This window comes from Ovis aries, chromosome 23, assembly GCF_016772045.2.
Source record: "Ovis aries strain OAR_USU_Benz2616 breed Rambouillet chromosome 23, ARS-UI_Ramb_v3.0, whole genome shotgun sequence".
In the NCBI taxonomy this organism is placed as follows: Eukaryota; Metazoa; Chordata; class Mammalia; order Artiodactyla; family Bovidae; genus Ovis; species Ovis aries.
The window spans coordinates 24,459,242-24,484,719 of record NC_056076.1 but is presented as its reverse complement, the minus strand read 5'-3'; the positions used below and the strand labels follow the sequence as shown (position 1 = coordinate 24,484,719).

General features: G+C 36.1%; 1 protein-coding gene across 1 annotated transcript in view; it reads right to left on the bottom strand.

Moving 5' to 3' along the window:
• The window catches only part of CCDC178 (coiled-coil domain containing 178), a 379,940-nt gene that overhangs the window by 45,078 nt on the left and 309,384 nt on the right, over positions 1 to 25,478 (bottom strand). The window contains exons 19-20 of the mRNA XM_027960835.2: positions 13,068 to 13,140; positions 490 to 623 (exon numbers count right to left, since the gene is read on the bottom strand). Coding sequence (XP_027816636.1) covers positions 490 to 623; positions 13,068 to 13,140 — 207 coding nt within the window. The remainder of the gene's footprint in view (positions 1 to 489; positions 624 to 13,067; positions 13,141 to 25,478) is intronic.

The window sequence follows — 25,478 nt, the reverse complement described above, 5'->3', positions numbered from 1 at the left end:
TACATTCTCCTCCCCAATTGCTTATTTTTCAAATAAAGTCATCTCCAAATCGGCCTTAGGAGGATGAGTCTCTTGCAAAAACAGAAGGGGAAAGAAAACAGTTAAATAGAATAATCACAAGTCTCATTTTCACTGAAGTAGATTTCACACAAAGGCAACACAAGGCAACTGTTGACAGTGTCTTTTAAACAGCCAGGCAGTGTCTGCAGAGCCTGAAGATTGGAAAATCTATATGTATATCAAATGTATGTATAAAAATCCATCCTGAGGTCTGTGAGAGAGAAGTTCAATTTCCCTTTTCCCCCAAAGTATGCATGGTGTATATGCTAACTTACTGAATTCATCCTTCATGCAATTCCAGTTTATTAAAGAGGTTAAAAATTTATAAAACTCTGATGGGATATGGTTTTAATGCTTCATCACACTACCCATCATTTGCTTTTCAATCTAGATCAGAATGATCTTTCCCACTTCCCTGCAGTCACCTACCTGCACAGCTAATATTTTCTGAATACTCTCTTGAGAGTCTGTCTGGAACTTGGCCAGCCTCATCTGGCTGTAGAAGACCACCAGCTCGAAGTGCTTCTGCCACAACTTGTGTATCCTCCTTTGCAGCTGACAGAACTACAGGGGAGAGGGAGGGGGGCAAAAACACAAGTCAGAGCGGGAGAGGAAATTAATGGCAGTGTTCAAGAAGAATGATGGAGGGAAATATAGAAAGCAGTCAATAGCCCATTCCGCACTGTATGGGCCTGACAGGAATTTCACAGTCTCTTGATTTTTCAGCCCACTCATGTGCATTCATCAGAAACCAGTCACATCTGGCCGCCAGGATGGGGGGTTAATTTTCTCTAAATGCCTCAGCAGTTTTGTTCTAGCTGAAGCAAACTCTGTGACTGCAAAGCTGATGAGTAAAATATTTCTACTTCACCCAGTTTAACTCAAAACCGATAGCCTCGGGACATATTGAACCTTTCTTTAAAAATAATCTTTTGCAGCTTCTTTGAATGGCACATCAGGTCAGGCCAAAGTTTAAAAATGCAACTTGAAGATGTTGATGGACACTGTCGACTTCTTTTTTTCTCCTCATAAAGCCTTACAATGGCTTGGCAATGTGTGCTTTAGAGCATGACAAAACTAAAGAGAATTAACTTAGCCATCAACTGCTAGGGAGAACAATAACAGGGAAGAAATTTCCAGCTAGAATTCCCTATTAATCTACCTCCCTCTGACTATGTGACATAGGAACATCTCACTGCACTCAAGTACAGTGGACGTGACGTTCACAAGTAACTTTAATTGCAGAAACTATACAGAGAAAGAAAGATTTCTCCTGTGAGGCATTCTCCATCTTTTGGAAATTTAATATAAAAACAAAAAAAAAACCACAGTAGAAGTGTTACCAAGGCAATCTACACTTGTCCTTCAACAGCTAGCATAGCTGTACCATACAGAATTGCTATAATTATTTTCAAAAAAATAAGCTTCATAAAAATTAACCCAAAAAACATATAAAAATATTACTTGTAAGTTTCTATAAGTGAAAATGCTTTTATTTTTTGGTAATATGAATAACTGTTTATGTTGCTTTCTTTTTAGATGTGTTTTCCAGAACAAAGAAATAAATACCAAAATTTTCATATCAAATATTTCTTCATAAAAGAATTAAAACGTCACATAAAATGGCCATTTTATGTTCTATTTATTATTTTGGGTACTGGTTACATTTAAGGGAGGCTTGCAAAACTTCATCAAGCAGTGCCCCTGTAACTTGTGGAGCTTCCTGCGTGCATATTTCAATAAAACAGTTTACTTAAAAATCACCATCTTTAAAGTAGCTACATGCTGCTACCTATGAATCTTTATGTTTATCGTCTTCATCATGCATTGAAAAAAGCTACACATAGGTATCTAGGTAAATCCACAGAAAACAAAGTCTCTATTCTTGGTTAATTGGTTCATTTAGGATGAAAAAAAACCTTGCCTCTAAAGCTATTTTATCTTGGTAAATGCTGAAATACATTACTTGAGATTAGTTTCTGAGCACTTCAGATAATTTAGGCTATTGAACTAGATGGTAAATCACTTTTTCAAGAGGAAAATCTGTCAATATTAATTTTTCTGTAATATTTCAATTTTTATTTAAATAAATACTTAAATAATTTTAATATAATATTGAAAAATTTCTGCCAACTCTGACAGCCAGTGGGATGAGGGTATGCCGTATCTATATATTCATTAAGACACTAGAACACTTTACTCAAAGTATTCTTCTATTATTACGATGTACACAAGTATGACAGAAGGCAAATAAAAGGAAGATGAATTCTAGAAGATTTCCTAAGAGTGAAGGTAAGCTTTTTTTCACGAGTGGACATTCTTCAATGTGTGGAAAATTTTAAAAGTGGGAGCTTATCAACCAGCGTGAACTGGATGACAATGTTTCCCACACCCACATCTTAAATGAGGAGAAGCTGCTGTATATAGTAAGCCAATTTTATTCACTGTTCTGTGCTCTAGCTTAAGGTAGCCACAAAGGTCTTAAGTTAGTACTTTAAGTAGTAACTGAAGCTACTTAAGTAGAGATGTTCTTTAAGTATCAACTAAGAAAGAGCAATATCTCAAAAATCTAGAGCTAATAAGCCTTTGCAAAAAGATAAACCAGGAAGAGAATAACTGAAGGCATTCTTAAAGAAGAATCAGAATCCAATAAAAGTCACATATATATGCATACATATGCACATTAAAGACAATATGATGATCAACTATATCTATATAAACATATATATATCTATATGTATATATAGATATATATGGAAAAATATTTAAGACCTGGGAAGGACAGTTGATTAAGAGTTGGTCATGATGACACCCTTTTAGGAAAGTGGTTATGATAAAAGCCCAATTGTAAGCTGTCAGCCAACAATGATCACTCAATAAATACTTACTGATACTAACTCAATAAAGTGAAATGGTAAAATTTTAGTGTCAAAAGTGAAGAAGTGAATAAGATGTTTAGGAACTTACAAAATAATGGAAGAAGAGAAAAAAAATAAACCAAGTAAATGCAAGACTCACAAAAATACATGAAGGAAAAATCAAAGAAAGAGAGCTTGGGCTCCAAAATCACTGTGGAGAATGACTGCAGCCATGATATTAAGAGACGCTTACTCCTTGGAAGAAAAGCTATGACAAACCTAGACAGCATATTGAAAAGAAGAGACATTACTTTGCCTGAAAAAGGTCCATATAGTGAAAGCTATGGCTTTTCCAGTAATCATGTATGGATGTGAGAGTTGGACCACAAAGAAGCTGAGTGCCAAAGAATTGATGCTTTTGAATTGTGGTGTTGGAGAACACTCTTGAGAGTCCCTTGGATGGCAAGGAGATCAAACCAGTCAATCCTAAAGGAAATGAGTACTGAATATTCATTGGAAAAACTGATGCTGAAGCTCCAATATTTTGGCCACCTGATGGGAAGAGCTGACTCATTGGAAAGGACCCTAATGCTGGGAAAAGATTGAATCGGGAAGAGTAGGGGATGACAAAGCATGAGATGGTTGGATGGCATCACTGACTCAGTGGACATGAGGTTGAGCAAACTCCAAGAAATAGTGAAGGACAGGGAAGCCTAGTGTGCTGCAGTCCATAGGGTCACAAAGAGTCAGACAGGACTGAGCAAGTGAACAACAAAAGAAAGAGAGAGAGAGAGAGAGAGAGAGAGAGAGAGAGAGAGAGAGAGAGAGAGAGAGAGAGAGTTAAGTGGAAAAGTCCTTCCACAGTTGAGTGGAAAAGCCCTTCAGGCGGATGCAGAATTCAGGTGGGATCAAAGTAACTGCAACAGTTTTTGATCTCATCAACTTCAATTAACCCAGTATTTTTGGAATGAAACATGCCAATGATTGCATTACTGAAGCATAATCATTTCCTGAAATGATGACATGCCTGCTCTCTCATTCAGACAGGAAGGTGAGGTGGGATGAGGAAGTAAGTGATAGAAGAAACAATAAGAGACAGAGAGGGACACAAACCCACTGGGTGGAAGGTTAGCAAGGGCACTCTGAGGACTTGCCGCGTACTCAGAAGGAAGAATGGAAAGCCACTGCCAGATGGACTGGCCTACAAGCCCCAAGCAAGGATTTCAAGAATTTTGGAAGAGAATGGAATATTCTTATAAAAGTCTAAGGAGGAGCAATATTAGTGCAGGAAGAGTCATCTTGGGAAAAGAACCTCAACTTCGTTGCCCTTGACTTTGTATACAAAAAGAGGAAGTGAGGGATCAACGATGTCAGGAAAGTGGAATCAGGAAACAGCTGGTATGTACTTTGAACCGTTTTAAACGGCAAAGAGGAAGAAAGAGTTTTCTGATAGCGGTTTCTGAGCAGTTCAAATATGTACCACGTATACTATCATGTGAATTGAATCGCCAGTCTATGTCTGACGCAGGATGCAGCATGCTTGGGGCTGGTGCATGGGGATGACCCAGAAAGTTGTTATGGGGAGAGAGGTGGGAGGGGGGTTCATGTTTGGGAATGCATGTAAGAATTAAAGATTTTAAAATTTAAAAAATAAAAAACTAAAATTTAAAAAAAAAAAACAAAAAAACAAATATGTACCACACTTAGTAGTCTGCCTCTAATACCTGCTTTGTGAACTCTTTGCTGAAGGAAGCTCAAAGTTGGAATGCATTGATACTTCTTTTGAGATAACGATCACTATGTATGTACCTATTTATGGGGAGGAAAACAAGTCAATGTCCGTTTTGACATGACATTATGGAGACAGAGCTGGTGATTTTGTGTCAACGTGAGCACTGTGTATAATGTACCCTTGTGAGTACAGCATACAATGTACAATACTCATTTACACATTTGGTAAAACATATCTTCTGATTAAATTTAACTAGGTTCTTGACATTTATTTACTCTTTAAAGCTAGATACTTGTTGACAGTAAAACAGAATAAATTAATATCGTCACTTATAAGATGGGGGCTTCCGTGATAGCTCAGTTAGTAAAGGATCTATATGCCTGCAATGCAGGAGACTCCAGTTCGATGCCTCCAGTATTCTGGGCTTCCTGGTTTGATTCTTATAAGAATGAGAGATTCTTCATTTTCTTGTTTTAATACACTAAATTATATGAATTTTTAAAATCTCAGTTACTTTGTCTGCCTATATAAATTCATGATAGCTGCTGACTCCTATATATCACATAAACCTGGCTTTAATATTAAATGCTATGTTGCATAGATCATACCACACAAATCCTCTAAATGGGTTTACATGTGTGTAAAAATACAATATGCTAAGGATAAAGTAACACTATTTGATATTTCAATTACAGGTTTCAAAAAAATTTGGACTAGCCATAATCAAATCAGTACCAAAATATCATCTTATACCATTCTCATGTTCTTAGCATAGAATTCAAAATTTCAGAGCACCACCTCTTCAGTTATTTTCCAGGGCTAGTTTTTGTTGTTTACTTTCTAAGTCATATTCAGCTCTTTTGTGCTGCCGTGGACTGTATCCTGCCAGGCTCCTCTGTCCATGGCATTTCTCAGGCAAGAATCCTGCAGTGGGTCAGTGGGTTGCCTTCTTCTCCAGGGCTAGTGTGGAGCATAAAATGGTCTGGTTTACATTATGGTTGACACGAGAATAAAGTAAAGCCTTGCTCTGCCTAGCTCAAAGGGGACAACTGGGATACATTGTGAAAGAGAGTGAAATAGTGTTGAAGGATCTGTTATTTACTGCCAAGGGAAAAAAAGTATTCATAAGTGTGATTTTTAAAATAGGCTCTCAAATTATTTGATAGTTCTTCCCTTTAAGAAATTAAGCAGAATTCTCTTCCTTTGAGTGTGGGCTGGACTTAGTGACTCTTGTACTGAATAGAATATGGTAGAAGATAGAATGCTACTTCCAACACACACACACACACACACACACACACAGAGAGAGAGCGAGAGAGCGAGAGCGAGAGCGAGAGAGAGAGAGAGAGAGAGAGAGAGAGAGAGAGAGAGAGAGCTGTGACTTCTATTCTGGGTTTTCTCTCTCATTCTCTCAGATCATTTGATCTGGGGGAAGCCAGCTCCCATGTTGTGTGAGCAGCTCTGTGGAAAGACTCACATGGTGAGGAAATGAACAACAGCGCTGTGAGTGATAATGGAAGCAGATTCTCTAGCCTGTTCAGATGACTGCCACTCCAACCAATGACTCAATTGCAATCTTGTGGGAGACCTTGAGCCAAAACCACCCAGCTAAGCACCTCTACATTCTTGACCCTCAGAAACTTTGTGAGAAAGTGAAGCTATATTGGTTTAAGCTGTTACATTTTGGCCCAATTTCTTATGCAAAAGTAGTTAACAATGGGTTCTTAATTCTTCTCTCCTCTTTGCCGAGCAAGGAAATAATTTACCATCTGTATTTTCTGAATGCAAAGTAGAAGTGTTCTCCTAATTTGTTGCTTGGTTTAAGACTGAAGTTGATTTATTAGTAATAAGAGGGTGATTAATAAATACTTATTGATTGATGGAATGGTTTGTACCATCTAGGAGCTCATTATTTTAATTGAAGAGAGTATAGAAGAACTGTGATTTAATAATCCCAGAAATTTAAAAATGATTCATTATCAACAATATTTTCATGTAATACATCAATATATTAAAGGAAAAGAATCATTCCCAAAAGAAGTTGATATGAATTAACACTGAACAAAAACAATCAACAATGAAAAAATTATTTTTTGCCAACAATGGCAAAATAGGAAGGAACAGAAAAAATTTCTTTAACCTGTTAAAGGGTATAAACCAAAACCTTCCAACAAAGTTTACTAAATAAACATACTTTAGAAACATTCCCAAGAATTCCAAGGAAAAATAAGTAAGGATATCAGGAATCAATACCTTTATTTATTTTTTCTTTTTTTATTTTTTATTTTTTTTAAATTTTAAAATCTTTAATTCTTACATGCATTCCCAAACATGAACCCCCCTCCCACCTCCCTCCCCAGAACATCTTTCTGGGTCATCCCCATGCACCAGCCCCAAGCATGCTGCATCCTGCGTCAGACATAGACTGGCGATTCAATTCACATGATAGTATACATGTTAGAATGGCATTCTCCCAAATCATCCCACCCTCTCCCTCTCCCTCTGAGTCCAAAATTTCATTGGCCAAAGCAATAATAAAACAAAAAAGATAGGTATAAGAGGAAGAATATCTACATGGAAAATTCAGGAAACTCTATAAATCAATAACAGGAGGTAATGGGAGTTTAGGGACATTTTTCTCCTACAAGAGTAGCATTGAAAAAGATCAGTAGCACTTAAAAAATTAGTTATAACCAAATCTGAATTGTAATTTTAAAATTCCATTCATAATCACAATGTAAAATGTAAGATGCTGGTGGTGGTGCTGCTGTTTTGTGCTGTGCTCAGTTGCGTCAGTCGTGTCCGACTCTTTGCAACCCCATGGACTGTAGCCCACCAGGCTCCTCTGTCCATGGGACTTCCCAGGCAAGAATACTGGAGTGGTTGCCATTTCCTTCTCCAAAGCGTAAGATCAGTTCAGTTCAGTTCAGTTACTCAGTCATGTCCGACTCTCTGTGACCGCATGAACTGCAGCACGCCAGGCCTTCCTGTCCATTACCAACTCCCAGAGTTCACTCAGACTCATGTCCATCAAGTTAGTGATGACTCACGTCATCCAGCCATCTCATCCTCTGTCGTCCCCTTCTCCTCCTGCCCCCAATCCCTCCCAGCATCAGAGTCTTTTCCAATGAGTCAACTCTTCTCATGAAGTGGCCAAAGTACTGGAGTTTCAGCTTCAGCATCATTCCTTCCAAAGAAATCCCAGGGCTGATCTCCTTCAGAATGGACTGGTTGGATCTCCTTGCAGTCCAATGGACTCTCAAGAGTCTTCTCCAACGCCACAGTTGAAAAGCATCAATTCTTTGGCACCCAGCTTTCTTCACAGTCCAACTCTCACATCCATACATGACCACTGGAAAAACCATAGCCTTGACTAGACAGACCTTTGTTGGCAAAGTAATGTCTCTGCTTTTGAATATACTATCTATGTTGGTCATAACTTTTCTTCCAAGGAGTAAGCATCTTTTAATTTCATGGCTACAATCACCATCTGCAGTGATTTTGGAGCCCCAAAATAAAGTCTGGCACTGTTTCCACTGTTTCCCCATCTATTCTAGGTTTTAATCTATTAAAGAATATGTAGACGTTTATAAGGTAAATTTAAAAACATTTTTGAAAAATATAAAATAAGGATTGAATAAATGGAGATATAACATGTCCACATATGTGAGGAGAGGATCATGGGCATATCAATTCTTCACAAGTTGTCTATAATCTCATCAGGGTTCATGTGACCTGACCTAAAGTTCATATGGATGAACAAAGGACTGGGAACACCTAAGGTGACTGTGAAATAGAATAAGCTCAAATACTGTACTAAGAGCAGTATCATCATTGGAATGGATAAAAAACAGTTGATCAAAAAAAGAGAGCTGAACAACAGAAACATTCATATAAAATACAGAAATTCAAAATATGATAAAGATAGCACTTAGGTCAGTGGAGAAAGGATGGCATAATTAGTTTTCCCTGTACAAAGATACAACACAAAATTAGATCCTTAACTCATGATATACACTAAAACAAAAGCAAGATAGATTAAAATGAGAAAAGCTAAACTTTAAGATTTTTGTATGGAAATATGACAGGCTAATTTTATGACTTTTAAGAGAGGAATGATTTTTTTAAACTAAATATTAAAATAATAAATTCTAATGGAAAGTAATAACAAATTTAATTACATTCAAATTTTTTAAAAACTTAAAATTTAGAGTAAAAACAAGCCACAGGCTTAGAGATGATATTAATAACACACAACTGATAAGGATTAATTTCTTTAACAAAGAAAGAACCCTTAGAAATCAATAAGAGAAAAAACACAAGCAATCTACCAGAAAAATGGGCATATAATACAAAAAGGCAACTCACAGAAAAGGAGAGTTATTTGGCCAATAAACATTTGAAAACATATTCAAGCTTCAGCCGAGTCAAACATATTTCACAGTCATAAGGCTGGCAATTACTTAAAAAAGAAAATTGTCCACACCAATCATTGGTAAATATGTAGGAAAATCTGAAATTTAATATATAGTTCAAATGTGTTCATAATTTGATATAAAGACTTTATTCATTTTTTGATGCGGACAGTTTTTAAAGTCTTCATTGGATTTGTTTCAATACTATTTTGCTTGCTGTTTTTGTTTTGGTTCTATGGCCACAAGGCTTGTGGGATCTTAGCTCCCCAATCAGGGATCAAACCCACACCCCCTGAGCTGGAAGGTGAAGTCTTAATCATTGGACTTCAAGGGAAGTCCCTTATACGAAGACTTTAAAGAGCAATTTGCCATTACCTATTGAAGTTACAGGCATATTTTCCCTTGATCCAGAAATTGTATTTAAATCTACAAATTCTAGACGAGTGATTCTCAAGACCAGAAGGATTAGTATCACCCCAGAGCTTGTTAGGAAACAGGCATTCAGACTCACTGAATTAGAAACTCTGAAACGTAGCAACTGGTGTCTTAACCAGACCTACAAGTGATGTAACACATCCTAAAGTCTGAGAGATAATGCTTTTGAAACGGTCACAATGTATTATCAAGGAAACAAAATAAAGCTCATGTATAGCATAACTTGCAATAATGAAAATTTGGACATCTGTCTACTCTTGAGGAATGAAAAAAAATACACTGTGGTATGTTCATACCCTAAATCTTAGCATTTAAAATAAATACCCTAAAATTGCAAGTGATATACATAGTATAACATTTATATAAATAAAAAGGAAAACTAGGACTTCTCTGGTGGCACAGTGGATAAGAATGCATCTGCCAATGCAGGGGGCATGGGTTCAATTGCTGGTCCTGGAAGAGTTGACATGCTGCAGAGCAGCTAAGCCCTTGCACCACAACTACTGAGCCTGTGCTCTAGAGCCCAGGAACCACAGCTACTGAGCCCACAAGCTGCAACTGCTGAAGCCCTTGTGCCCTACAGCCTGAGCTCTGCAAAAAGTGAAGCTGTTGCTGTGAGAGGCCCATGCACCGTCACTAGAGAGTAGCCCCCAGTTGCTGTAACTAGAGAAAGCCCGTGCAAAGCAATGAAGACCCAGTGCAACCAAAAAGAAAGAAAGAAAATTAATAGTTATTTTAAAGTAACTACTACATAAGGGTAGTATTGAAATCACAGATGAAATGGTAAACACTAAAAAAAGGCTAGTAGTTTAACTCTGAGAAAGGAGGAAGTGAAGGGAAAGTCACTCAGTCACATCTGACTCTTTGCAACCCTGTGGACTAAAGCCTACCAGGTTCCTCTGTCCATGGGATTCTCAGGTAAGAATATTGGAGTGTGTAGCCATTCCCTTCTCCAAGGGATTTTCCTGACCCATGGCTTGAACCTGTGTCTTCTACATTGCAGGCAGATTCTTTATCATCTCAGCCACCAGGGAAATTAATTACTATGTAAACATAGTATTAAAAACACAGACGAAATGATGAACACTAAAAAATCACCACAGATGGTGACTGCAGCCATGAAATTAAAAGATGCTTACTCCTTGGAAGAAAAGTTATGACCAACCTAGAAAGCATATTCAAAAGCAGAGACATTACTTTGCCAACAAAGGTCTGTCTAGTCAAGGCTATGGTTTTTCCAGTGGTCATGTATAGATGTGAGAGTTGGACTGTGAAGAAAGCTGAGTGTCGAAGAATTGATGCTTTTGAACTGTGGTGTTGGAGAAGACTTTTGAGAGTTCCTTGGACTGTAAGGAGATCCAACCAGTCCATTCTGAAGGAGATCAACCCTGGGATTTCTTTGGAAAGAATGATGCTAAAGCTGAAACTCCAGTACTTTGGCCACCTCATGCGAAGAGTTGACTCATTGGAAAAAACTCATGCTGGGAGGGATTGGGGGCAGGAGGAGAAGGGGACGACAGAGGATGAGATGGCTGGATGGCATCACTGACTCGATGGACATGAGTCTGAGTGAACTCTGGGAGTTGGTGATGGACAGGGAAGCCTGGTGTGCTTCGATTCACGGGGTCGCAGAGTCAGACACGACTGAGCGACTGAACTGAACTGAACTGAAGAAGAGGCTAACAATTAACTCTGAGAAAATAGGAAAACAATAGTATTAGAAGTAGGCAGATACAGGGTTTGGTGTACAACTGTCTATACTGGTTTTATCATCCAAAGCAAGTATGTCAAATATCAAGATTTACAAAACTGGTAAAGGTACACAATGTTCTATTATTAAAATTTATTTATTCACTTATAGCTTACACATAACTTTAAATTACTGTATGTTTGGTTGTTTCTAAAAAAAAAAAAGCCCATCGGCTAAGTTGACATCTCTGTAAGAAAGGTATCCTCTATACACTATGATGTGGGATTACTTTTGGAGAATCTATTGAGATTCAGAAGCTGAACAATGTTTTGGTCAATCCAGTACTAAAATCTGAGTTTAAAAAATATCCTATTACCCTTGACCACTGGCTAACATAAAATATTTGTGCTTTTTTGTAAAACAAGATTTCTATTATATATCTCCTCAGCATGACTGTAAACATAATAAAAGAAATACCCAAGGTATATGAGTTTACATCAATAAGGAAAGAATCACTACTTCTAGACATTTTATAAATTGCTAAAAATTTTTGTATTCTCCCCACCCTGCTCACATATAAATACAGATGTTGAACAGTTACTTTATAATTTATTTCATACTAAATTGAAAGACATATGTAACTCATTTTTATGAGAATCTGAATTTGAGGAGTATTAGAGGAGGGTTGGTGGCACATCCATTGGAAAAAGTATAAGGGTATATAAACTGATTAATGGAGCTTTGGAGAAAGTTGTTTTATAACCCCTCAAATTAATCCTCAGACTACAATTGATTTTTTGTGATTTAAGTTTTCTAAAATTATCCCTAATAGGAATAATGGCAATAACAGTTTCATGTCAATTGTGTTGATATCATAAAGACTATGTTAAGTCAAAGTTTTAAAAGGCAACAACAGATATTAACAATATATTAACCTAGATAAACAGAATTCTTTGCAAGCTTAAACATACATTGTATGTTACTGTGTTGGGAACAATAGCAGACCAGTGCGTTTTTTCTTTAAGAAAATTCCTTAACTTGTCTGTGTGCATTATAGAACATAAATATCTTTGCAAACATACTTTAGATAAAATTAAATCATTTTTAGAGACATATGGTGCCAAAAATTAACTCCCCAAAGACATAATTTAACTGGCTTTTGCAATTTAGGAACCCTGGAAAAAAATAAAGGGAACATTTCAAGGAAATGAGAAGTGTCCTTATAATGAATTTCTGCTTATAAGAATCAGACATAACAACAGTCTTTTTAATTAAAATACAAATACCATATGTATAGTTATCTGAAAATGAACTATAAATTGTTTTGCCAGAAAACAAAGACCAGTCAATACTGAAAAAACAGAAGTCCCTTGAAATAAAAGGTAATACTTGGCAGGACTGATAGTTCTGGACAGCCCTCAGTTCTTCGCGAATAACAATTTGTCCATTATTATACTTGTTTTCAATGCAACTGCTGAAGATTTGACTCTATGAGACAGATTATTAAACAATATCTCATGCATACATTTTGGAAGAAAAGTATCCTTCTGAAAAGTGGATGGTAGTTTAAAAGAGCACAAAAAATCTTCTGCATACACAAGAAAAATCCATTAAAAATCCAAACACAAGAAAAGACATTCAAACAGGAAATTAATAGAATCACTGCAAGAAACAAATCTCATCAATGCAACATGCAGGACAAATATAAGAGGTGTGGAGCATTTCACATTCTCGAAGTAAAAACCACTTCCCAGTACACTAGGGTGGGAACTGGGTATGAGTATGTGGTGCTGGCCATGTGTGACAATTGTTAGGGGGTACAGGATTTCTGAGGGATGTATCTGTGTATGCATGCATGGATTAACTCATCATAGGTATCTGAAAATTTGCAAGTACATCTGATGTCACTGCTAGTGAGCTTGAGAATTTCATAGGTGAGAAGCCTTCAGCCTAAGAGTGGATATTATAGAGATTCTTTACTGTGAAAGAAAGGTAAAGCATTTTGGAATCTCCTTGTGTTTCTCACCTATAAACATAGTCGAATATTCCAACAACAGTAGAAGCAGCTCAAAGAAAAAAAAGATGCGTATTTGACAAAGAAGAGAAAAAAAAAATCCTGTATTCTGCAGATGTGCATTTTTACCTTAGGTAATCCAATTAAAATCATATTTAAAGCTCTGACAAAACATGATAAGGGAAATAAGAGTATTTTCCTATTGGAACATATTTTAGGTGATAGATAATAGGAGCACACATACAGTCTCATTTGCACGAGACTATTAAAATAATGATTATAATATCTGACCTGCTTGTTATAAGGTTCCATATACTGAAAGCATACTGCCTTTCTCTATTTCTGACACAAATAAAACTGATAAGCAAAGATATGTGCTTGCAATTTTAATTCAACAGAGTGAGGTGAAGTGCAGCTTACAAGGCAAATAGTATAAACCCTATCAGTTCTGTTTATTGTAATAACCCAAACAATGGCAATTACAAACTACCCCACAGATTTTTGGCATAGCAGGAATGACAGATCTACAAAATCCAGCTAATGCTGGTCTTTTTGTAGTACTCAGTTACCAAGCCACACATGTACAATACACAAATCTCAAAAGTAATGAGATATTTCTTTATTATCAAATCCGTTCCACAGACTGGTGTTAAAGATCACATAGCTCATTTCTGGAAATCTCCTTTGTCAACTGCTTAGGTATACTTAAGAAAAATAAAACTCACATGCATTCACAAATTTGGAGCCAGCCTTTAAGGAAATTCATAAAGGATTACTCTGTTACTCTAATTATATAAATAATACTATATTTCAAGATTCTGTATTTGGAACTCAGCTAACATATAAAAACTCTGATGACATGGGAGAAACCAAGCTGACTGGTAACACATACTATGAAATCTCATAGTTCATAGTTAAAAGATCGAGTCTATTCCTTTATTTGAAAATACATATGTATGTCTTTTGTATACATTGCAATCATAAAACATGCTATGAGATATAATAAATAACTAATCTAATATTTTTTACATACATAATAGTATAAATAAACTTCAAACCTTACCAACTTCTTAGTTTCATAGAAGATATAACTGGTTCTGGAATAAAATGACTGTGTTCTGATGGATAATTGACTTACAAATTATAAAGATAACAATTTGGATATTTTATTTACCTAAGTTGCTAAATTTCACACACAGTTCTCTTGAACAGTTCAAACAGAAACAAAGAAATAAAAGTATTATCTTAATTCTGAAAGTACTGTCTGTGATTTAAAAGAAAGATGTTAATAAAACAATTTTTAAAATTCTGTAATAGATATTATCCTCACAAGATAAAAGACCTAACACTGTGTAAATGAAAATTAATTCTTTTTAAAAAGTTGAAAATGGAATTACATGAAGGCTAAAAAATAGAAGGTTAAGCCATCACTATATTTTAGAGATGAACATATTCTTAAAATTTCCATTTCTTTGCCTGTCAGTCATCTGTCCAAGAGTAATTAAATCCTTTGATTTTAAAAATGTGGCCAAATGAATACCCTACATAGGCCTGTTTCGTGTTCACTTATGAACTGTGGCTGAACAATTTTTTTTGATGACTATTCACAGTATTTCTTTACAGTCTTATGAGACCCACTTGTTTTGATGCAAATGAGTCAAGAGGATACTTTAAAATAGCATTTCCCTAAAATCAATTCACAATAAAAACATTACATCAAAAATGATTAATTATAGAGCTCACGGACTTATTTTGAATCTTCAAGAAGATATACAATATTTTTCTACTCTAAAGACATCCAGTTCCATTATAAATACTGCCAATAGCTTTATTTCATTTACACACAAACAAACATAATTGTTTCTGACATTATTTTTTTGAAACTATTTGCAAGTTTCAACTGCAAGTGTAAAGAAAATAGACAACACAATCATGCAAATAGGGGTGAGCCTAGAGACAGAAAGAAACCAGTTTGCAGCTATAAGAAATCAAGGGTCAGAAACAGATGAACTTCTTTATGAACTACATCTAGAATGCAAAAATCTTATGACCTTATTTTTGTCTTAGCTTCTTGTTACTGATATAGAATTACTCTGGGGCTAGAAAGATTTCAACAATCAGAAGAAAATCTGCAAAACAGTGCAAATTATCATGGATACCAAAAATTTACTAAACCATTTGTTGGCTTGAACCAAAGTATCTAAATGAATCCAAATGAAACAATACCTTCCAAGTATGTGTAACTAATCACATTTTTTTCAACAAACATTATGAACTAAATTCCAGGAGACTCACGGAAGCCGAAAAGTAAAATGGTGTTTGATAATTAATATCTATGGAATGACAGTAACTCATAGTAAGGACATTTCAACAGTTGTGCCACATTCTGGAAATTCCTGGTGATAGCACTGAATGTATCATTGGATATTTGAAAGCTCAAGCAGATCTAGGTACTAGCACGCTATGTGACTTTGTGTGACAGTGTTACTTGAACCTTAACTGACTCATCAAACAAACAAGTGTAATAGATATAAACTGGATTGTAAGGAGGCTACGTGGCCACTTGGCTTTCCATTTCTTCAGAGGAATTTGAAAACCTCTTGCCACCTCTTCTGTTCCCATTTCTTAATCTCCTTCACCCTTCAGACTTCTACCACTTCACCAAAATGGCTCTAAGCAAAATCATCTGTGGCATCTGACATAGCTAAACCCTTTATCACTCTTTCAAACTCTTTCTTTGATTTTATTCTTGGTTTTGCTGTACTGTTCTACACTTCCTTTTCAGTCTCATTTGCTGATTTGGAACAACTGTAATGAAGAAATATTTTTTTTTTTTTAATTTTTTAGTTTTTTATTTTTTAAATTTTAAAATCTTTAATTCTTACATGCATTCCCAAACTTGAACCCCCCTCCCACCTCCCTCCCCATAACATCTTTCTGGGTCATCCCCATGCACCAGCCCCAAGCATGCTGCATCCTGCGTCAGACATAGACTGGCGATTCAATTCACATGATAGTATACATGTTAGAATGTCATTCTCCCAAATCATCCCACCCTCTCCCTCTCCCTCTGAGTCCAAAAGTCCGTTATACACATCTGTGTCTCTTTCCCTGTCTTGCATACAGGGTCGTCATTGCCATCTTCCTAAATTCCATATATATGTGTTAGTATACTGTATTGGTGTTTTTCTTTCTGGCTTACTTCACTCTGTATAATCGGCTCCAGTTTCATCCATCTCATCAGAACTGATTCAAATGAATTCTTTTTAACGGCTGAGTAATACTCCATTGTGTATATGTACCACTGCTTTCTTATCCATTCATCTGCGGATGGACATCTAGGTTGTTTCCATGTCCTGGCTATTATAAACAGTGCTGCGATGAACATTGGGGTACATGTGTCTCTTTCAATTCTGGTTTCCTCGGTGTGTATGCCCAGAAGTGGGATTGCTGGGTCATAAGGTAGTTCTATTTGCAATTTTTAAGGAATCTCCACACTGTTCTCCATAGTGGCTGTACTAGTTTGCATTCCCACCAACAGTGTAGGAGGGTTCCCTTTCTCCACACCCTCTCCAGCATTTATTGCTTGCAGATTTTTGGATCGCAGCCATTCTGACTGGTGTGAAGTGGTACCTCATTGTGGTTTTGATTTGCATTTCTCTAATAATGAGTGATGTTGAGCATCTTTTCATGTGTTTGTTAGCCATCCGTATGTCTTCTTTGGAGAAATGTCTATTTAGTTCTTTGGCCCATTTTTTGATTGGGTCGTTTATTTTACTGGAGTTGAGCTGCATAAGTTGCTTGTATATTTTTGAGATTAGTTGTTTGTCAGTTGCTTCATTTGCTATTATTTTCTCCCATTCAGAAGGCTGTCTTTTCACCTTGCTTATATTTTCCTTTGTTGTGCAGAAGCTTTTAATTTTAATTAGATCCCATTTGTTTATTTTTGCTTTTATTTCCAGAATTCTGGGAGGTGGATCATAGAGGATCCTGCTGTGATTTATGTCTGAGAGTGTTTTGCCTATGTTCTCCTCTAGGAGTTTTATAGTTTCTGATCTTACATTTAGATCTTTAATCCATTTTGAGTTTATTTTTGTGTGCGGTGTTAGAAAGTGATCTAGAATGTAATGAAGAAATATTTTAGATAAAGTAAAACTGGGTTTATGTCCTATGTTCCTTCCAGAGAGGATGCAATTCACGGAGAAGGAAAATGATTCCAGAGAGAGGATATAATTGAAAGGAGAAATGATGAACAATAACACAAAAGGTAAATATGTAGATAAAGTCAAACATGGTCAGTACAAAATAATAATATTATAAGCAATGGCAGTAAAAATTATAATATCTAACTTGAGAATCTAAAAGAGAGACACCAAAATGTTTTATAACAGAAGTATATATGTCTGAATGTCAGAAATATGAATTAAAATGCTCTAACTCATAATGTACTTAAAAAACATACTGTACTAAAATAAAATATGAGGCACATTTTGTTATCAGATATTCATGGGACAATTGAAAGTATATTAACAAAAATAAACTTTCAAATAAAATGTTAGAAATAGTGTTTGACTGTCAAGTTAAAGGAAAAAATGGAATTAAAAAAGAAACAAGAATCCTCAATTAATTAAAAAAGCCAAGTAGGGAGAAAAAGGAAGCAATAGAAAAAGCAAGACAATTAGGAAAACAAAATATAATAGAATGAAGTACAAACACATAATTTATAATAATAACTGTATATGAATTATTCCCATCACTTATGACAAAAGATTAGATTTAAAAACTGTGCTTATATATGAAAAGTGCTTGATAAAGGACAGAAATGGTATGGACCTAACAGAAGCAGAAGATATTAAGAAGAGGTGGCAAGAATACACAGAAGAACTGTACAAAAAAGATCTTCACGACCTGGATAATCATAACTCACCTAGAGCCAGACATTCTGGAATGTGAAGTCAAGTGGGCCTTAGAAAGCATCACTTTGAACAAAGCTAGTGGAGGTGATAGAATTCCAGTTGAGCTATTTCAAATCCTGAAAGATGATGCTGTGAAAGTGCTGCACTCAATATGCCAGCAAATTTGGAAAACTCAGCAGTGGCCACAGGACTGGAAAAGGTCACTTTTCATTCCAATCCCAAAGAAAGGCAATGCCAGTGAATGCTCACACTACCAGACAATTTCACTCATCTCACACACTAGTAAAGTAATGCTCAAAATTCTCCAAGCCAGGTTTCAGCAATATGTGAATCGTGAACTTCCAGATGTTCAAACTGGTTTTAGAAAAGGCAGAGGAACCAGAGATCATACTGCCAATATCCGTGGAATCATGGGAAAAGCAATAGAGTTCCAGAAAAACATCTATTTCTGCTTTATTGACTATGCCAAAGCCTTTGACTGTGTGGATCACAATAAACTGTGGAAAATTCTGTAAGAGATGGGAATACCAGACCACCTGACCTGCCTCTTGAGAAACCTCTATGCAGGTCAGGAAGCAACAGTTAGAACTGGACATGGAACAACAGACTGGTTCCAAACAGGAAAAGGATAACGTCAAGGCTGTATATTGTCACCCTACTTATTTAACTTATATGCAAAGGACATCATGAGAAACACTGAGCTGGAAGAAGCACAAGCTGGAATCAAGATTGCCGGAAGAAATATCAATAACCTCAGATATGCAGATGACACCACTCTTATGGCAGAAAGTGAAGAGGAACTGAGAAGCCTGTTGATGAAGGTGAAGGAAGAGAGTGAAAAAGTTGGCTTAAAGCTCAACATTCAGAAAATGAAGATCATGGCATCTGATCCCATCACTTCATGGGAAATAGATGGGGAAACAGTGGAAACAGTGAGAGACTTTATTTTGGGGGGCTCCAAAATCACTGCAGATGGTGACTGCAGCCATGAAATTAAAAGACATTTACTCCTTGGAAGAAAAGTTATGACCAACTTAGATAGTATATTCAAAAGCTGAGACATTACTTTGCCAACAAATGTCCGTCTAGTCAAGGCTAGTATGTATGTATGTAGTCATGTATGGATGTGAGAGTTGGACTGTGAAGAAAGCTGAGCACTGAAGAATTGATGCTTTTGGACTGTGGTGTTGGAGAAGACTCTTGAGAGTCCCTTGGACTGCAAGGAGATCCAACCAGTCCATTCTAAAGGAGATTAGTCCTGGGTGTTCTTTGGAAGGAATGATGCTAAAGCTGAAACTCCAGTACTTTGGACACCTCATGCAAAGAGTTGACTCATTGGAAAAGACTCTGATGCTGGGAGGGATTGGGGGCAGGAGGAGAAGGGGACGACAGAGGATGAGATGGCTGGATGGCATCACTGACTTGATGGACGTGAGTTTGAATGAACTCCGGGAGTTGGTGATGGACAGGGAGACCTGGCATGCTGCAATTCATGGGGTCGCAAAGAGTCGGACATGACTGAGCGACTGAACTGAACTGAACTGAACTGACACTTTTCAAGAAGCATACTAAAATCTATAAAAAACTAAAACTAAATAAACAAAAGTAGCATAGTAGGCATATGGTAGTCCAGTGAAAACTTGGGTATACAAGGCAAAAGAGACTTTTAAGACAAATGGTATTTTTATACATAGAGATGATCAATATATATGTATAATAGAAAACTATTGCTCAATTAATGAGAAATATATATCAATCAAACATTTGTATGGCAGTAATGACTAATAATGGAAGTCCATAAATGTATCAACATACAAGAGACTTCATAGCCATCTATTTTGACAAGTTAAAAATTAAAATAATGATGATTAACCGGGTTAACAACCTTGACCTAGCAAATATGTATATAAAAACTACTCTCTCACACATGCCCCAAATTATAAACTGCACAGTTTTCTTAAGCGTACATAAAACTCTAATACTTGAAACTTGCATAAATTAAAGCATCAATCATATCCAATTCTATGAGATTATAAAACAAGTCTTATTTTTTCAAGCAACTGGTATAATGTTCTTAAGATAAAAGCAAATAAATTAGAAGTGAAAAAAAGGCAAAATATTTTAATACAGCTTTAGAAATTTAGGAGTATAATTCTAAATAAAAGATGAATCAAAATAAATCATAATAAATTTCTAAGTACTGAATACTGAAAGATAGTTAAACAAATATCAAATGTGTAGGCTACAACCAGATGATAGCTAGAAGAACATCTATTCTTATGTTAGGACCATTATGTAGCACACTTTAATATACATAATTATTTGGCAATTATTGCTGAATAAAGTTGCGAAATAAAAAAATGAAGTAAGAAGAAAGGCAGAAATTAAGGAGATGTTATAAAAATAAAATAGTTAATGTAGAAGAATAGAATTCTCTGCAAAAATGTTGGGAAAGAATTCAGTGAAATGGAAATCAAACATATAACAAAGAAAATCCACAAAGGCAGTGTTGGTTCTTAGAATAGACCAGTAAAATATACAAACTTCCACCAGGATTGACATAATGAAATAGAAAGTAAAAATTAATAACATTTTAACTAAACAGAGAAGCAGCCTCTTGGATCTTCAGGCTATGCTCTGACTGCTTTTCAGTTTGGTTCTTTAAAGTCTGTGTAGGGAAGTCTTATGATATTTCTACACTTAAAACAAAACTTTCCTATGGTTGACCCTCTCCCCTCTGAATTTCTATCTCAATATACATCCCTACATAAACTGTAAGTAGTCCAATTAACCAAATTCTGTTTCATATATCAATGCTCCCAAAGAGATTTGCGTTAATTACCCTGTGCATTTAAGAAGGGCCTCTGCACATTGCTTTACCCACGGGAGTAAATCAAATGATAGGAATTTTAGATAGTGTACTGTGTTCATGGTAGATAGTACAGAAATAATGGGAACTTCTAAGCCTTCCCAAATTCTACCTCAAATGTGGCTACATATTCTACAAATTTAGTATGTAGACACTTAGTCATAGTCCTTGGAACAAATGAAAGTGTAATAGTTGGACCAATTTTATTATGTTTTCTGTCATGTTAGTTTAAGTACTGTCAAATCAAGCAATTGTGTTTTTTTTTTTCCTTTCACTTTGAGTAAATGAGCTTTGTGGAGATCTAGTCACTCCTTTGTTCTTTTGACAGCTTGTTCTGCTCATTACATGATATGTGGGATTATCAAATCAATAAGATTTTGCTGTTTCTGAAATACATTATATAATGGGATAAACTTCCTGGATATTTCTAAATACAAGTTTCAAGTCAAACTTAAAGTCAGAAAGTGAAATTTAAAACATAGAGGCTGACACAGAAAACTATTCATGATGGTATCCCTAAGCCATGGCTCATGGATATTTAATAGTTGTTTTGGAAGTAAGTTAAAAAAAAAAAAGACACAAGATGATAGCTGGGAAAACTTTGCAACCTTAGAGTAAATGAGAAAGAAAGGTATATGACCACTGTGAAAACATTAGGAGACTTCTGAGAAACAGAAAAGATAAAATTATTTACAAAATGAGAAGGACCAACCAATGGAAGCTGTTATCTGCTCTTTCTGCTCTGCAATTAGGTTCTTGAGGGTATGGTTCATTGTGATATTCATTTTTGTGTTCTTGTACCTCATTCAAGGCCAGGTGCATGGAAATTTCTCAATAAATATTATTTGAATGACTTAATTAATAAATATCAGGACTTTAATGAGTGCCAAGGAAGCTGGGTTATTTTCACTTCAATTACAACAAATTGTACATTGTAAAATTTTATTAGCTCTTATGCCTGTTGAACCAACACCACAGGTTAACGCTGTACAATATAGGCCCATATTACAACAGAGATTACTACTCCATGAGGGAGGCTTCACTGGGGCATCTCCCTGCCCCAGGCAGAAAGACAATACTTCCTCCTCCATGCTCCCATGGAGGTCTAATATTATCTCTAATAAAGCATGTCACGTTGAATTACAAAGCTTTTTTAACATGCAAATTTTGCCAGTAGACTCTGAGCTTATTGGGAAGATCTATTTGCTTTGCTTCCGATTGTATCACCACGTTGGTTAGCACCATAGCAGGACCTCAACAACATCTGTTGCATGAGGGTAAGAGAAGGCATATCATGGAAGCATAAGTCAATTCTCCCAAGATGTCCACATTCTAATCCTTGGATCCTATGACTCTGCTACTTTATATGGCAAAAGGGATTTTGCAGATATAGTTAAGTTAAAGATTTCCAGATAGGGAGATTATCCTGGATTATCCAGATGAGCCCAGCATCAAAAGAACCATTATAAGAAGGAGACAGGGGCACAAAGGCAGAAGAAGCTATATGAAGACACAATGAGTCAGTGAAGATGTGATGACAAAATGTGATGGCAGTGTGAGAAAGGAGCCATTGAGCTAATGAATTCACCTCTAAAAGCTGGAAAAGAGGAGGCCACATTCTTAGAACCTTCAGGAGGAACTAGCTCTACCTACAGTTCAGCTTCAGCTCAGTGAGACTGATGTTGGACTTCTGACTCCCAGAACCATGTGAGAAACCTGTGATGTTTCAATTACTAAGCTTCCATTATTTCTACTACCAGGGAATATGCAGTTTCTTCTCACCTAAGTTTAAGGAGGCACAGTCTTCCCTTCCCCTTTAATAAATATTTACTATCCCCTTTACTAAATATTGACTACCTGCTACTTGCCTAAACTACAGTAGGAGGCATGGGATATGCAACTCTGTATGAGACATGATGCTTGTGCATTTCAAACAGAGTAGAAACCTGCCAAGGCCAGGCACGTGCATATAAAAATGTGACCAGAGACCAGTGACGTAAAGGAGTATGTGATAAATACCAAGTGAAAGTGCAGGAAGCATTAGAGGAGCTCAAAATGGATTGAAATCACTCTAGTTGCTAGGAGCTGGGACAACCTTCTTGAGGAAGTAAGTTTCAAGAAGAAACTTCCACACTGAAGCATAAAAAAGGTCATTCTAATAAGAGAGAGAAACACGAGCAAAGAAAGCTGTTGGAAAGGAATTAGTGTATTTTGACTTTAGTGAGCAAAAAAATGGCCTGAGCAGAGCAGAAGAAAGGAGAAGATGGGGGAAAACCAGATTGGTAGCAAGTGGAGGATGAGAAAGTAGAGCAAGCTAAATACTAAGTGCAGGGGTTAGAATTTCACCCTAGAGTTACAGTACTTGCATCTATGACCAAGGAGTACGATAAATATAAAACAAAGCAGGTTCTTCTTTCTCAAGTCTGTTCAATTTTGTTTAGTCTCTTTCAGTTACTTAAATATCCTGCTACCTAGTGTGACCCTGAGTAACCTCAGAGTTAATCCATGAATTTTCTGCTTCCCTCCAGTATGCCCATCCAATTGACTGCTAAATATCTTAGATACTAAGTCCAAAATTTGTCTGGGTTCCATTCTTTTTCTCTAAACATATTGTCATAGTTTTTATTTTAGTTCTACAAAATAAGCTAAAAGTAAACAAAACAAGATATTTTGATGAATTGTTTCACAAGACAGAAAGGTGGTCAGACACACAGAAAGAAAGCCAAGAAAATGCAGACCCAAAAGTAAAAGCATAAAAAATTTAAAGAATAAGAGACTCATCATGTGGAAATTTTCCTCATGTGGAAAAATAATTTTAACCCTTTGCTGAACTCCTTCTCCAGGTAAGCAGTGCACGAATTTGGGCCTGCATCACTGAACCCCAATTCCATTTTGCCTCAGAAATGTTTGTTTCCATTAATACTGTACCTAGAGTTTTATGTAATGAAACCCAAACAGAAGACAGAGGTTGACACACAGTAGCTCATTTATATAAAACTGAATAGAAAAGCTTCTAAGATTAAAACTGACCTAGAATAATCACAAAATTCATTACTTTGTTCAACAGAAGTTGTGAGTTAGCAACTAGATAAATATGTTTCTCTTCAAGTGTCCAGTTTAATTGGTTATGGCCACCTGGAGCATTGTGTGTCGATGGTTGTGAAGGTTAGTCTGTACAAAACAAAAAAGATAATTCAGTGATGATTATCCATGTCGTCTGTGGGTGTGAAAGGGGAAAAAAATGAGCTTAAGTGTGGACTGTAGTTTTAGTGATTCCAATATTATGCAATATTTCTAAAGTCCCTAATTCATGTTCATACCAACAGGTTCATTATTTTGTTTAATAGTTTACTTGAAAATATTGTTATTAGCCAGTTTGAAGACAGGCCCTAAGTTATGCAAAAAAGCTCAGAATAACATTTGGTAATGACTGTACTCCCTTTCATAGGCGTGGGGCACAGTCACTGGGAATAGCATTTCATTAATTTACATGTGGTACTGCACTGCAAATAAATGAGACTGGTTATCAGTGGAAGGATATCTTTTGGCACATGATTAAATCGGCAGGTAAGAATCAGGGTTCAACTATGTGGCAGAAGTATTATTTTTAATGGATTTATCCATTTTATAAAAAACAATTGCTATTTAAGTATGCACACTGAATGTGATTGCTCAAAGAGTAATTTAAAAATATTGCATAAGTACATATTAAAGACTGCTTTTGGTTAAATCATGACACCCTCTCTTATTATCAGGCTTCCCTGGTGGCTCAGATGGTAAAGAATCTGCCTGCAATGCAGAAGACCCATGTTCGACCCCTGAGTCAGGCAGATGCCCTGGAGAAGGGCATGGCTACTCACTCTAGTATTTTTGCCTGGAGAATCCCATGGACAGAGGAGCTTGGTGGGCTACAGTCCATGGGGTCACAAGAGTCAGACACAGCTGAGTGACTAACATTTTCACTTTTCTCTTGTTATTTCTGTACAAGTTACTTAACCACACGATGTCCTCTCAATTTTCTCATAAATTTTTCTTCTATTAAATATGATAGTGAACCCAATTCAAAACAAAATATCAATGAAAATTTTGGGGAGGGAGGTATTTAATTGTGACTTAAATTTATGCAAAGAGTGTACAGTTTAAAAATATTTTTAACAAAGAAATGTGAAAGGGGAAGATTCTATCATATTATATATTACAAGTTATACCAAAGAAAAAGAGTCAAGCTATGAACATTGCGGTGCATATGTTTTTTCAAATTATACTTTTCTCCAAATATATATCCAGGAGTGGGATTGCTGGATCAGGTGCTATTCCAGTTTTATTTTTTAAAGGAACCTGTTCTTCATAGTGGCTGTACTAATTCACATTCCACCAGCTGTGTAGGAAGGTTCTTTGTCTCCACACATTCTCCAGCATTTATTATCTGTAGACCTTTGATGATGGTCATTCTGACAGATACCTTATTGTAGTTTTGATTTGCATTTCT